The 16069-nt window shown below is 43.6% G+C and overlaps 1 protein-coding gene across 3 annotated transcripts in view; it reads left to right on the top strand.

Annotated features, from left to right (window-relative positions):
* The window catches only part of LOC119397885 (nuclear pore complex protein Nup214), a 188166-nt gene that overhangs the window by 48268 nt on the left and 123829 nt on the right, over nucleotides 1-16069 (top strand). For all 3 annotated transcript variants that reach the window (XM_037665206.2, XM_049416428.1, XM_037665210.2), the window contains exons 13-14: nucleotides 4207-4859; nucleotides 8428-8481. In XM_037665206.2, the coding sequence (XP_037521134.1) occupies nucleotides 4207-4859; nucleotides 8428-8481 (707 nt within the window). The remainder of the gene's footprint in view (nucleotides 1-4206; nucleotides 4860-8427; nucleotides 8482-16069) is intronic.

Consider the following 16069-nt stretch of genomic DNA (forward strand, 5'->3'; position numbering starts at 1 on the left):
TCCGATCTCGCGTAACTACAAAACACTGGTGTAAGAGAATACAGCTGCTCAAAGGAGAGAAGCGTTGAGATCACAGCACTTAGAAGGGTGTACAAGCCGTCTGTGATACCAGCCGAGATAGCGCGCGCGCCCTTAAAGTCTAAGTCCACAGTTGCTGCTCGAGCGACCCCGCCCCCCTCTCTCCCTCGCGTTCCTTCGTGCTCCTTCAAGACGGGCGGCGCGTTTCCTGTCTGCATGAGTAGCAATCAACAGCATGGCCTGGCATGCGGTGTTATGTTATTGCATGCGCCCTCCGTGCAACGGGTCGGTCGGCTCTTTTCATGTCTGCCTCAGCCGTGTCCGTCACCTTCGCTCGTGCGCTTTTACCGAAGGTAAAAACATATGATGCGCGGGGGATGTTATCGATTTGGAGTTTATACTGAACATGACTGCGATGCCGACGGCAAAAACCTGTTAAGAATGTCCATATAATTGCTATCGCAATAAAATTATATCGCTGATCTTAAAAAAGGCCTACTGCTATGTAACTGCAATTTTCGTGCAATCACATTCTTTTTGTTGTTGAATTTTTTTCTTCAAATTTTTATGAAGTGAACCTAGTTAGCAGAACCTTTTTTTCAATTATTTCATGCGTTTCTTACTTGGGCTATAGATAGGTCGCATAGTATTTAACCCTTTGAGGGTCGAATTTTTTCGCGAAATCCAGTCCAAAAATGTGTAATTTTTTTATTGCGGAAATAAATTCTTCAGATAATATTATTTCCGAAAAAAATTGTCTAAATTATTTTTTTCGTGACCGTAAGGTGACAAAAAATCATTTTTGTTGTTACATACATATGGTTTATTCGTAGTAAAATCAAGCAAAATCCTGAAAAAAAAAGCTTAACCGTTTTTTATAAATAAAAATTATGCATTGTATTAAACATAGCTCACAGACATACAAAAATAAGCACACCAGAGTACTTTTCCGGTTAAAAATGCTCGGGCTCTAACACAAAACTTTTCAGCGTGTGATAGTCATTGAAGCATAGCTCGCCGCGCACGCTTTTCAGATGTCGCTCCGTGATCGTCATCGGAGTCTAAACTCGTCAAAAAATCCTCGTCTGACAAACTGAAATCCAATTAATCAGATTCTGATTCGGCACTTGGGGAATAGTCCGCATCGGAAGAATCGCTGCTCGACTCGCTGGCAGCAGAGCAACCGGCGCGCGCTTCCATAGCGTAAGCGAACTGCGTCAGTGAGCGCACAGAAGAAAACTCTATGGTTGTGCGCCCGTCCGGAAAGCAAAACGTGTGAAAACTCTACAGTAATCCTTAGCCTTATCGCCAACAAGACGTAGTTAGCTTTTCCGAGACCCCAAAACAGGAAACGCCATCACGGCGGCGTCGTTTGTGTAATTTAGCGCCGCACGGAAACAGATGTAATCGCGCCCCGGGGTGCGATAAACGAGAGAGTAACAAGCGGTCACCCTTTGAGAGATTGGAAACCAACAGCCATCAGCTTTGCGGGCGCAAGAAGCGAAAACCACCCGAAGGACGAAATCGAAACCAGCCGCACCGCGTGCGTGCGTTCCGATGCGCAACTGAACGCCGCCGCGCCGCTTTGGAAAGCAAAAAAAAAGAAAAGAAAGAGAGACGGAGAGACATCGGCACATTAAAAAAAAATTACACGTATTCCCGAAGCGTGGCAGCACATTCCACGCAAGAGAAATGATCGAAGAAAGCGCGCGTTTGAAACCAACCACTCCGCGGGTACACTGTACCGCGGGCGCGCTCGGTTGCGCAAGCGATAGCCGGCACGCCGTTTTGCGAAGCATAAAAAAAGCAACAACGGAGAGACTTCTGCGCATGAAAAAAATTCCACGTATTCCCGAAGCGTGGCAGCACATGCAAAGCAAGAGAAATGATCGAAAAAGGCGCGCACTTTAAACCAGCTGCACCGCGAACGCGTGGATGGGCAAGCGATAGCCGGCACGCCGTTTTGGGAAGCAAAATAAAAATACAACGCAGAGACATTGGCGCATGAAAAAAATTCCACGTATTCCCGAAGTGTGGAAGCACATGCCAAGCGAGAGAAATGATCGAAAAAGGCGCGCGTTTTAAAAATAAACGCTATGCCGTACATGTACGACGAAAACCCTTTGGTACCAGGAAGCTTCTGCCGTACATGTACGGCGAAAACCCTCAAGGGGTTAAAGAGGTAGTATAGTTCATGCCTGGCGATACTTTCTCCAAAGGCTGCTTCAGTGTTACGTCTATTCTAGGACAATTTAAATATGTACTTGTACCCCCAAGTTGCTACAAATCTGTTTTTCAAGCTCCTGAGATGATGTAAAAAATTTCACCAACTGCTCCAAATCAGGGTTCTGCTCCAAAATCGAAATTTTGCTGCTCCAAAAACTGCTCCCAAATCAATTTCAGCCGTCTCACCTCTGATAATACAAAAGGTGTTTCAGGGCCCCCATAATACATGTTAGTGCCTATTATGGTAGAATTTCTGTCGCTTAATATCTAGCTGCTTTTTTTTGGTTTGTGGTGTCTCTGGTTCCACACTGTGCCACAAAAGATTTTCCGCTTTTTTAGAAATGCAGAGACCAATGTACTGAACATTCTGGCTACGGAGTGGGTGCATCAGTGCCTACGTGAATAAGCATTCCAAATGCATGGAGATGTGGCATTGCCACAGCACAGAACATAGCTATGGAATATTTCCAGGCATGCAATTGTGACCCATCATTCGAAACCTTATACCTTCCACGGCAGCTTAGCTGCTAAAGTGTCATGCTACAAGTATTGAGGACACAAATTTCATTCCCGGCCACAGCGGTCATATTTTCATGAGTGCAAAATGCAAAAACACCTGTGTATTTAAATTTAAGTGCACAGTAAAGAACCCCAGGTGGTGAAAACTAATCCTCAGTCTACCACTACGGTATGCATAATAATAGTATGATGCATGTAAAACCCCAAAATCTAACGAAACCCTATTTTGACGAGCCTATTCGCTTGGCAAGATATGGATCATTAGCACGTTCTTGTGTTGACAGCACACTGCATACTTCAAATAATCAAGAGCCCACATGTGCTACCTCCTATACTCGCGGACAACTTTTCTTGGCATTGAAGCGAAGGCTACAGAGCCACAATGCGCATGTCCTACCGCTAATGAATGTAGTCCCACAATGGCGTCCGTATTTTCTGCATGAGATATATAAAATGCTCCTTCATTTTCTACATGTAGCTTTTTGTGACGGAACACAGCGCACACAAGCGAGATATCTGCATTTCTTTTACTTTACACGTTGTCACTTTGCGTTTTTGCGAGCGTGAAAAAATCGCGCCTTTTACCCGTACCTTAGACGCTAAGCAGCGTTTGCGTCGAAGTGCAACGCTAGCCATCACACTCCACGGCGTTACGAGACGCGCGCCAAACCGGACTACTTCGCGTAGCAGTACATGTGCAGACGCTCCGGCCCCGTAGCTTTCCCTTCAGTGCCAAGAAAAGTTGTCGGCGAGTATAGAGCTTTCCTCCTAGTGCTGCCTCCTAGTGCATTGTTACAGTGGCTCAACAAATGTAACTTACAGCACTGGTTTTTCTTTAGTAGGCTCTTGTGCAGAGTCAAACACACCAGGAAAAGATTGATGAATCAATATATTGTGCCTCTGCCATTGTGAACCCTGCCGATTTTTCAAGATATTTCGTAACGTTGCCTGACCTCTGTTGTGCAAAACGACTAGGAATGTTTTTCACTGTTGTGTGAGAAAAAAGAAGGAACTTCTTTGTACATTATTTTAGCAACATTTACTGTGGTGCAGCTTCTCTTTTTCCTTATTGGTGGCAACGCGTGTGAACAGATGCATACTTGCACTTGGTGGTTAGTATACGTACTAGTATAGTGGTTAGTTATGCCACATTCAATAAGATACACACTTACGAGGACTCAGTCAGACTGATCTTGCATGGGTTTAATGATAATTTATATGGTAATTGGGTTTTAATTAAAATGGGTTAAATTCTAGCCCTTACCTTTGAAATGCAACAAACTGGCTACTAAATTGTTATGATGTCTGCATGACTAGGAGCTTTAGTGTAAGAGTTTGAGAAGGCATTCTTTAACAAACTGGCACACACAATTCTTTATGTTGTATTTCAGCCCTGTAAGGTGATTTATGGAACTTTATTGGGTGCATTTTGTTTTATTGCAGGGGCTGCAGGATTTCCCCCTTTCACTAGCCAGCCGTTCTCCACTGCTACTTCATTCATGCCTGTAGTCTCAACTTCTGCAGCAGCTGCAATTGCCTCTGGCAACACTGCGGCATCTACGTCGTTGTTCTCGTCAGTACAGCCCTCGTCTGCAACAACAGCATTTTCCTTTGGCTCCAGTGGAGGTAGTGTCTTTTCATTTGGTGCTAGTGGAGGAGGCAATGCTTTCTCTTTTGCTCCGGCTACTGTGCCTCCAGTCACAATGTCAACACCACCTTTGGCTGTGTCCACAACTCCAAGTCAAGGACTTTTCTCCGTGCCTATGCCCTTATTTTCAAGTGGAATGACGACTTCCGCGCCACCTGCTATAGGCTCCATACCATCAGTGCCATTTACAGTACCAAGTGCAGCTCTCACCACTACACCAGCTGCTACAGTATTCAGCGTTCCATCTGCTGTTTCGTCCGTCTCAACCGGCTTCCTTTTCAAGCCAGCAGCAAAAGACGCTATGGTTTCCCAGGTGTCCTCAGCTCCAGTACCAGTAGCTTCTCAACCTATGTCAGTGGCTGCACCAATGACTTCAGCACAGGATACAGTTGGTCCTTCACTACAATTGAAGACCTCCCCTCCTTCAGCGGTAGCAGCTTCAGAAAAGGTGAAGCCATTATTACATTTTTTGTGAACACTTGTCTTGAGTACCTGTTGAATATTTGATAAACAGCTCATTTGTAAACTGGTTAAAAGGCTCAGGACATGAATTGAGATAACCCCACTAATGGAAAGATTGTCTATTGTATTGTCTAAAACGAACCTTGTTTTTCTCGTGAAACACGGATTTATATTTTTATTTTTTCACTCAAAATTACTTTTGGGGCCTCTCGCGGCAAAAAAGTGAAGATGCACTTGTTAGCGATCATGTGACGTTTTAGTGGTGCACGCTATTAATTGTCTCCATATTAGCGTTGAAATGCAGCATACTTTTTATTATAATCTTCTCTAACTTAAAACGTGCAGATATGCCTTCGTTTGTACTGAGCAGAACAGTGGCACCGCCTTCGCTTGACGTATGACCCAATGCTCATGAGCGGCAGCATGAACGTTGTCAGCTGAGGGCTTAGTGCCACCTGCCGACGAGTTGAAAAAGTACAAAGAGCGCCTCGGGGCCTCCGCAATTAGCTCCGACAACGCATTGCCGGACCTAATCGCAGAGGCCACGAGCGCCTGGCTCGCAAGGCTGTAAAGGAACCTCACATGACGATGAGCGTTCAGAAAACTTATTCTAACTGCTTTTTATATTCAAAAACGGTTGAAAATGTCAATATGAAGGTGGTTAACCACAGTTTCACTCACTCCAGAGAAAGCAGGACCTTGAGTGTAATGCAAGGAGGGCTATCGGCATCGCTGTCACTTCACAGCGTTGCTGGAGGACGCCTTCGTCCACTTTAGAGGCTTTTCAGAATGAAAAATACTGCTTATAAAATAATCACGCACTTTTGGGATTAACCGCTGCAGCTACAAACAGTCATGGTACCAGTAAAAATGGTTACCAGTAAATGGTTACCAGTAAAAAGTAACAGTGTTACAGTTACAGAGTTTCCGAAAGTAACGTGTTACAGTTGCAGTTACTGTGAAATAGTAACGTCATTGTTTTTCCGTTACTTTATAAAATAAGTGATTGATCACAAAACAAATGATAGAATTTATTTAATAAAAACATACGAAGGTATGCGGGTAGTCAAAACCGCACTTGATAAAACCCTAAAATGAAGGAAACATAAAAGAGGGCCCAACATGAGCAATCATTGTGTACACCTCATTTTGTCGCAGCAATTAAAGTCCTAGGATACTAGAACTGGAAAACGTGGTTGATGCACTGGAACGACAGCATTATCCTAGGACGTTTATTAACGGCACCCAAAAATACATGCGAAGAGGAACAGGGGGTGCGTCACGAGTGAAGACGACGTCAATTGTGCCTACTCCCTATGTTGAAGATTTATCAGACCTTGTTTGGAGAGCTTTGTGTCCGCTGGGCATACAAACCGTTTTTAAGCCCCGTTATACCTTACGACATGTGTTGGCGAAACCCAAAGACCATAAACCTGCGGACGGTCAGAGCGGGATCATCTACAAGTACAATGCGGGGATTGTGCCGCGACTTACATCGCCAAAACAGGCAGGGAAAACGGGATGTTGCTAGAGCAACCCGTGCAACGCGTTCTGAGAAAGACTGGGCTTGTTGGACACTGCTGGACAACAGCACATAGCTTTGACCTAAACAATGGGACGACGCTGGCTAGTGGACGAAGGTAGGAGGTGAAGAAAACTCCTGGAATCGTGGTTCGTTAGCCGCGACGCATCGGCTTGCAACAACCTGAGAATGCCACCTGAATAGGAGGCGAAACGTCTATGTCATTTAGTTAATGATGGCTGTGTTAAGTCGAAGTAGACCTTTTACAGTCAGTCCTAAAGAGGTTTTAAAGAATTGCTTAGCTAGTTCACGGTATTGCTGGCTCTCAGCCGTTTCGCACGCTACTGCTTTCTAACCGCCTGTCAAACACGGTTAGCTTGGAGCCATGGACGAAGGAGACTACAAACTAGGCGCCCTAATGCTCCACCAGTACACCAAGAACAGAGCTAGAAGCTCAAGTGAAAATAAAAAAAGAAGATATATGTGCCGAAAAAAAAAATGGATGTGAACTTAGCAAGCTGTTCAGTTGCAACATGACTGATTTACGACATAGTTTACAAGTAAACGTGATGTTGCATTAAAGACGAGCCTCCGACCTCGGTACTGTATTCTGCAGGGAATGTAATCCTCTTAGCGACCTCCTCTCCTAAACTGCGAGGGGAGCCTTATTGTGCAAAGTTGAATGGTGGAGAGGATATGGTGAAATCATTTAACATCGGCCTTTAATGTGTGCTGCGGATGCATAATGTTTTATAAAAACAGAAGTAACTGTAACAGTATTTCCCGTTACAGTTACTGTGTAAAAAGTAACAGTGTTACAGTTACAAGTTCCTCTAACTTAAAAGTGACTAGTTACAGTTCCAAGTTACTGGAAAAAGGAAGTAGTTAATGGTAACACATTACTAGTAACTAGTTACTGCCCAAGACTGGCTACAAACTCTACAAAGGGTGAGCTTTCTCTTGCACCATAAAAAATTGGGTCGAGAAAAATTAGTTGTCAGTCCCTTTAATATTTATCACCAAACATTCAATATTATGGCCTGTTGGCAACTATAATTTTTAGATTTTCATTTGGCTCTATGTTACGACAAAATTTATTCAGGAAAAAGTACATACAGTTGGTCACTAATTCTTCATAGAGTGATAATTGGAATAGCTTTCTTGCATGGACTTAATTTTGCAGCAGTTGCATTAACTTGTACTTTATAGCATGCTATAGTGCAAATGTGTAACAGCAACTGAGATTTCAGTTTTTGTTCTATTAATATTTCACTAATGAACTTTTCCTGTGGCACAGATAATTATTCCGACAGATATAAAGCAGAGGACCACTTAATGATGTTCCCACAGCGCGAAATCTGCTATTATTCCATGGGCAATCAATGTCCGTAGTATTCACCGTTTTTTTTTTTTGTTTTTTTTCCACTAAATTCTATTCTGGGTTCCAGCCATGGTGTGTTTAAAATTCTAAGGTTAGCAAGTTTGCATGTGGCATTTTAGTCTTACAGCAAATAGCTGTTACAAATTAATTTTTGCTTTCACACTGCATGTGTTTCAAGCAAGGCCCTCTCAATGTAAAGGTAGCTTTCATTTGGTGCTTCTCTTTTGGTATTGTAAACCCTTCACAACTGGTGTATCCGGTGATAATGCAGGCAGCACTCCACTCAAACCATTGACCAAGTACAAAAAGGAAAATAAAAAGGCATAAAATGATTACATTTTCCCAGCCAATTACCTTTGGATACACTGCTTGCAGCTGCGCACAGCTTTGCAAAATAATGCCGTCCCAGCTGCATGCTGGAGCGAATAAGGTGCTTCTAAGCATAGAAAAGTGGCTTTGACTGAGGCACATACAAAGGGATAGTGTTAGCAGATTCGTGTTAGCACATACTGAAGCATCGTGGCATTGTCTCTTTGCATTATTTCTCTTAGTTGGGTAGATTTTCCAGTAAGCTGGACACACTATTACTCATAAGCTTAAGGTCATCAGAGCTGCAGAAAAGACCGAGCATTATTTCTTGTTTTCTTACAGCCTTACAAACCGGAGCCATCTAAGGATGCTATCATTGCAGCCATGAGTGATGAGGTGAGTACGTTGCTACTATGCTGCTCCATATGCTCAGTTTGACTTAATTGCTGAACATAGACCCATCTCATATTCAAGCTTACTGAGATAATGCACAGCAACATGCATTACACACTTATAACTTATGGAACAGATAAAATTTTTATGTATCATAATATATTATACTTGTACTGTCATATTATTAGTGCAGCCTAAGCATAGATGCATTGAAGTAACAAAAATGAGCATTCTACTCTGTCGCAGAAAAATTTTGATACAATAAAATACCCTGTATTCATCTGTGAAGGCCTCACCCTATTTCGCAAGCTCAAACCTCTTCATTTGTAGTCGTTGCAGTTCCATCTCTCTGGGGCATCTGCATGCTACTTAGAGGGAGGGCATATTGGCTTCCGCTTCTATTGTGTCGGCACTTAATTCTATGACGGGATGCTTGCACATCAGCACTGTCACGAAAGTCAGTGTATGTATGGTACCTCATGGCTTGTCTCATTGCACTTTTCACTCATGCTGTTTTTCACAGATATTGCCTGCTGTAGTGTATGCACTGTAGATGCTGCATGATGAGATTTTCCACGATTCCTGTCTATGTTTGTTTAAACTTTTGTCACTCCACTTCCACTGGGAAGAGTACATGAGCCTTAGGGATTACAGCATTCTATTCATGTTTCACGAGAAAATTTTTTTTTTTATTGTGTAATCCACCTTTTTCATTTTCCTGTGCTGCCCTCTGCCATTTTGGTAGGGGTTTGGTAGGGGCCGGGACAACCGGTATTGCCAGAAGCAAAGCCTCCAAGATGATGAGACGTTTAGCAACTTAACCACTAGGCGAGAGCGCATGCGCGGGGGCGTCGTGAAAAAGGTGGATTTTATGCACAGTGCTACATCTGAGCCTATGCTTGAAAATGGCTTCCCATCTGAAAGGAGCAGTGACATAAAATTTCAACCTCGAGATGTGGCCTTCGCTCGACAGCTTGGTATGCAAAAGTTTTTTGAGCAAAGTATGAATTGCGTCCGTTGCGTAGAAGTTCTTTTATTTCGAGGGTGAACAGCGTACGAAAGCTGAAAGGGGCGTTCAGCACCCTGCGACATTAGCAGTATTATGACGCGTTCAGTGCGCTCCCAGACCCCAGGCAATGAGTGATGATGCGCCAGTAACCTTAACGTCAACGATCCCAAGTTTGTCATCGTGGTGCCAGCTGGCGCCGACGCCTCGCAGCGGCTTCACTTTGATTGTCTGGGTTGGTTGTCTCAAGTCCTGCATCTTCACTGTGCCGGTTTGAATGATTTGTTGTGTGCTCGTCAGCATGTGATAATTGAGAGTGACGATCTCAACTGCATTACATGCCAGCATGTCTTGAAACAGTTGTGCACGACTTACACCAGTGGCGTTTCAAGTACTGCAAGAAGGAATGGCTTTGTCGCAGACAGCTGCAAAGGTCGTTTATAAAAGCTTCGAGGTAGGACTGCGCATGCAATTTACGTCTCTTCACGCACCTCCGCGATGCATTGTACGTGGGCCTTACACACCCAGAGACTGTGCTGTTCTTTGGAGTTTGATGGTCACATGGGCGAGACGCGCCAGCACAGACGCCTGGCTGGGGACAAAACGCGCAGAGTGTCGACAGCATGTGTGTATGTGTGGGTGGGTGGGGAAAGAAGGCGAGCCTGGCATAATGGAAAAATCAGCAGATGCGAATGCTGTTCTGAGCAGTGCGTTTTGTGTTCTGAATCACCGTTTTGTGTGGACATGTGATCAGGTGGGGCGCTTTCAGGACGTGACCGCGGGAGGTGACCCCGCGACAGCACTGCCAGTGCTGCAAATTGGCCGGCTTGGCACCTGTTTTGAATTGCGCTCTATTCTGGTCCTAGTAATCAATAATACAGATATTTCTTCATCCCTCCTTTGCATAATCAGTAGCGAATCGTTACTAGGGGGTCAATAACTACACGTGGATGCAGAAAGTGCGGCATGCGTAAAGTTGATGTCGCTGCTCCTTGAATACAGTTAACTGCTGATCTTTCGGACATGCATGAAAATTCAGACGCTTTCACAGTACTGCCACAAACACCATAGAGTTAGTGTATAAGAATGTCTTAAATTTGGATGTGCAAACTCTTTGGTGTCCAATTTTTCGGGCTTTCTGCTCAAATTGCAGGTCAGAAATGCCATTAATTGAAGCCACCACCCCTTACGTGTTGATTATCTCACTGGCTGAAATCGGTGCTTTCCCGAGTCGATCCGCTTGCGGCCATGGCGGATACTAAACATCAGCTTTGACACAAGGCCAAGGTGTTATGCAGTGAAGCATACAAATAATTGGTAGGGTCTGCCAATATGCACTGACATGCCCGCTGTCTCCTGCCAGCAAAACCTCATTAATACGCACCTGTCTCATTTACTGAAAATATGCACAGCAGTATGCACTGAAATGCCTGATAAGTGTACTGGAAGGCCTTCAGAGCTATTTTGGACATGGCTGTGGTGATTTGACCATTTGAGAGAAGTAAAAAAGCATGAATTCATTTTTTGGACAATTTTGTGCTCCCTAGGTAGCTAAAAAAATTGGACACTGATTGTAGCACGGTTTATGGGCATTCGGTCTCCTCTTTTGCAGTTTTCCACTTCATTGTTGGAGAGAAACTCATTGATTAATCGTATCTGTCATTTCAAAACTCTTAGCTCAGTTTTTCATCGCTAGTTACATTGCACTTTCTTCCTGTGCATATGTATTGGTGCTATGTATGTATCGGGCTCTGCAACAGGAGGCCACCCCTATGAGAGTACTCGGTAATTAGAATGGCCGTTTTGATGGAAGTTTACATTTCTTGTGATTCCCCCATGTGCTTTTATATTGTGGGGAACTGTCAAAGAAATTTGAATCAGGCGTAGATAAAGTCGCACTTCTCCAGTGTGCTGACAACAAAAATAAGTGGAAAATTGGGCTTTGGGATGCAGCGTAGCACAATGGCCCGGCAGCTTTTTGTTTATGCAACACTGCCATTTTGGTACCATTTATAAGCTAAGAGAACAGAGTTTCGGGCAGCTGTAGCATAGCATTTCGCTGCAAAATACTAAAAGCAAGAAAAATAAGTGCAGAATGGTTGTCATGATTTATAACTGCTGCCAAGTGTGTACAGGAAATACTCACAATTGACTGATGCAAATTTAAATCACTGCTGTGCAAATTTCACGTGCACATTTTGATAGCAGTGAGATGTACAAACATTATAGGCCTTGTCCCTGATCTATGTTTTTTTCCACCCGCTGTGGTGCTCTTGTGGTTGTAACTTATGGTGCTTGACTGCTAACCCGAAGGTCAGGGATCGAATCCCGGGCACGGCAGCCACATTTCGGTGGAGGCGAAATGCTGGAGGCCCGTGTGCTTTGATTTAGGGGCACATTAAAGAACCCCAGGTGATTGAAATTTCCAAAGCCCTCCACTACAGTGTCTTTCATAATCATATCTCATAATCATATGTTTTGGGATGTAAAAATCTCAACAATTACACATTACATTTTTTTCCACGTGTCCAAAATGCTGTACAGTTGCACCCGCATATATTGAACTCGCAAAAAGAACTGGAATTAGTTCGATATATCGGATAATTCGATAGACAAGTTTCGTGAAATCGTATTTTCAATGCGAATTTCATTGCGCGAGTTCGCTTCACGGCAATACTTCACAATAATGGAAGGAAGGTGGCTTCACGGCAATTCGTGGGATTGCTTTTTTTAATTTTGTATTTGTTCGCGGTTAGTAGTGAGGGATGCAGGGTTATATGCAGGGGCAGGATATACGTGAGAAACTACGATATCTATGTAAATAGCGCCTTAAAGTCTTCATATGCAGCTGTACGTACTCCTCAGGTGCCAGAAGCATCCAGTCTGCCTTGGCTTGGCTCTAATGTTGGCCTTGTTTTTCAATATCATAGTTAGCGTGCTTCGTGGGATGATGTACACGGCGGCGACATAAAGCTTCTTCCCCCACATTCGACTGTATTGATTATCGCCACCTTCGCGCAGAAGAGCAGGTTCTGTTTTATGGCATACATCGCGTCAACAGAATGAGTGGAGAAGCAAACGGCAACCCGCACGATGGGCCGACAGTGCAACAACAAGGAATCATGGGAAAAAGCCGATGATGGCAAGCGGTAGTTTCTACTCGCTCCTCGCGGCTCCCTCCTAATTGGTGAACTACCCTTCCGTGAGGAAAAGCGAAATATTTGTGAAGGAAATCCAGCCTTTTGGGGTGTTTCGCGTGCTGCCTGATGTTCTATATATCAAGTGTTCCGGCTATTTTTGTTCGATGTAGCCGTAAATTTTCCTCTGCATTGATGTTAAAGCATTGCCGTGTTCGAAAGTAGTTGGATATAAAAGATTATTCAATTTACCCAAGTTCGATATAGTCGGGTTCGACTATATACCTTTACTTAACATTCCACATGGCACAGTGACCATATTGAAAAGAAAGGAAACAATTTTGAGGGGTAAAACTAGCATAAACTCTGAGAAGTAACCCTGCGAAATTTTCTGGAGAGAATCCTGGTCTGTAAATATGTGTGTGTGTGTGTTTGTGTGTATGTGCATGTGCACGCACTGCCACCCAGTGGTTGTCCTACTGCACCATTTGCGCCAACTGCACCAAAGTTCACTATTACCTGCTTGCATGGCAGTGCAGCCTTTCTTGCTAAAATATTCTTGGTCTTGCATTAAGCACCATAACAACTATTGCAGATTGCTGTAGAACCCCTCCCTTCTCTTTTTTTTTTCACTCTTACATTTTTTGTCATTAAAGCATGCAGAGGGTTTCAATCTGCCTAGCCGAAGTATCTGTGCTGCTGTGTTTGCATGTGGCCTTCATTATTGACAGTTCAACATGTTCTCTTCAATCTGGAACGTCATCACACTAGATAAGAAACACGGGATAACACATAGACAAATGATTTTTATTAGTATCATTTTTAGCCACTATGCGAATCATAATTTAACACACGCTGGCCGTACAGCTATCACTTCGGATGCTGCACACTGTAAAAGGTGTCTTTGCAAATGAATTGCCGGACTTGCGGAAGGTTATATTATTTGTCATAAAGAATTGCACATAAGTTGTGCTGCAGAATGTTCCTAATAAAGCCAGTCATATAAATGTCTGTGTAGCTAACTGCTGGCACAGACATGTATGGGCCAGCCGTGTGTCTTTGTGTCATCTGTGCCAGCTGTGTGACTTTGTGTCTGTGCTAAAGGGGTGACTCTTTCTTTAATTACGAAGCGGGCATAGTGATGTGGCAAGTTAGTTATAGAAACCAGGGTGTCGGAACGAAATGTTTTCCGTTTCGGTTTTAGTTTCGTTCCGACGCGAATAGTTCCGTTTCTGTTCCGGAACAAAAAATAAATGTTCCGTAACGGTACGTAACGGTTTTTTAATGCAAAAATTTGCAGTTAAGGAATTCATAAAAAGCATTGGCTTTGTGATATAGTTACTTGCCCTCTTCTTAAGAAAGTGGGACAAGGATAAAACACGCTGTTCAGAGGAGCGGAAGTAACTGTACCACGAATTCCTACCAAATAGCACAAACCAGTATTAATTTCAAAGTCATAGTATTTATTTTCTCAAAAGGCAAATAAAAATTTTTTTAGTGGGCTCGATGCTTTGTGTCAAGGGAGTGAGCACGTTCTCAGAAGCAGCACGTCAGTGAGTGTACTCTTTGATGTGCGAGACCGCTGTTCTGATAAAAAGATCGCCAGGCCTGCGCGGAACACGCAGTACAGTCACAGCGAAAGCTGGAAGAGCGGACCTTTGTAGACCCCGTTGTAGAGTCTCTTGGGGCAACTAATACAAGTACTCATGGAAGGTACCCACTGCGCCATAAATCATCGAAATTTTTCTGATGTAGCGAAGTTTCCACTATGTCATTTTTCGTCATTCTTCGGAGAATCGTGGTACCAGCTACACATCTGTAAGGCATTATGTGAACTTTGTGCTGTGGCTGATGACGATGAAGAATTATGGTTGAGCGCATTGCAGTGGGTGGGAAGCAGTGTTGCGGCATGGGCGCCTCCATTCTATTCAAATGCCATTCCGGGGAATTAGAAATTGCCGCAATTCCATTCCTTTCAATTCCTGGGGATGAAAAACTTAGCCCATTCCCACTCCTGGAATGGCCTAGCAGTACAATTCCGTTCCTGTAATTCCTCAACGTAGGAAAGGCACCTTGATAGATCTATCGAGTTTAGAATGAACGCCCCATAAAGCTGATGTCATCAGATGCATTAAGAACTGCAAAAGTACGCGAAACACGTTACCAAAGCCGAGGAATAGCAGCTTGGTGAGATATCTTGTGCGCTACAACCACCCTACTAATTCCCTCTAAGGGTACTTGCTTGGGCCAGTTGGTACCTATTCATTGTTACGTTATTGCGCACCACTTTGAGGACGAAGGCTGAACCACACGAACGCAAGCGCATTGCGCTTGTGTTCCTAGACATTTGTTTCTCATTTAATTTTTTCTTATTTCACGCGATAGCGGTCACGGACACCGGCGGCGAAGGACAACTATGGCGCAAAATTCAGCTGTTGTGATCTCCACTTTGGCCTGCTTTACAGGCGTGCAAAAGTCCACTCGCGTTAATATAAACATCTCTGGTTGTCACTGTTTTCATTTTTCGCACAATTTCAACACATTTTTGCTTCGAAATTCCTGCCTGAGGTACGCGCTAATACTGTACTCTGAGATATGCTCACAATGCGTGAGCTCAGTTGTCTCAGATAGCGAAGTTTTCTCGTGAACCGAAAAACGATTGAAAAAATTTCGGTTTCACTCCGGAACGAAATAATAGATAAAGTTTCGGTTACGTTTTCGTTCCGGTCAAAAATATCGTTTTTTTCGTTTTTCGTTTTCGGTTTTCGTTCCGTTCCGACACCCTGATAGAAACTGAGCAATGTGGACACAGACATGCTGTGGTCCATAAATAATGCATGACCGCACTCAAGTACATCTTTTGAATATGAAATGCTGTTTAAACTGTCAGTAATATCATCAAGAGGCATGCAAATGGCTTTTAGCTTGTTAAACCTCCCATTTGATTCCCATTCACATGTTACAAACTATGCTCGCTAGTGTGAATAAAAAGATGCTCAGTGCAGCCACCATGTGTCTGCAAAGTAGCAAGTCTTCAGCACCGCTGCCATGATGAACCTCTTGCTGCTTAGACTACCATAGTGCAGACGTGGTGTGTAATAGGTTCATTAAATCCAAAATGTGATGCGAATTTTCCTATGTAAATTATCAAACTTTGCAATTTAATGCATAAAAACAGTATGGGGTCACATTTGTCCTGACTGCTTGTGGAACACTGAAATGCTCTTTAAGGAACCCAGTTAAAAAACCCTTTTCCTAGATACATTATCTTGTGCTGCTGGCAATGAATAGCCATGTCGGTCTATATCAAATATGCTTCACAGCGACACAACAGAGGTACTGCAGTGAAACTCTCAGATAGTGACTGCGCAATAGTATCAAAACATGGTTTAGACCGCGTTCATTATTTGAGTGCACACACTTGCTGTCGCACATGACGTGTACTTTC

This window comes from Rhipicephalus sanguineus, chromosome 1, assembly GCF_013339695.2.
Source record: "Rhipicephalus sanguineus isolate Rsan-2018 chromosome 1, BIME_Rsan_1.4, whole genome shotgun sequence".
NCBI classification, from domain to species: domain Eukaryota; kingdom Metazoa; phylum Arthropoda; class Arachnida; order Ixodida; family Ixodidae; genus Rhipicephalus; species Rhipicephalus sanguineus.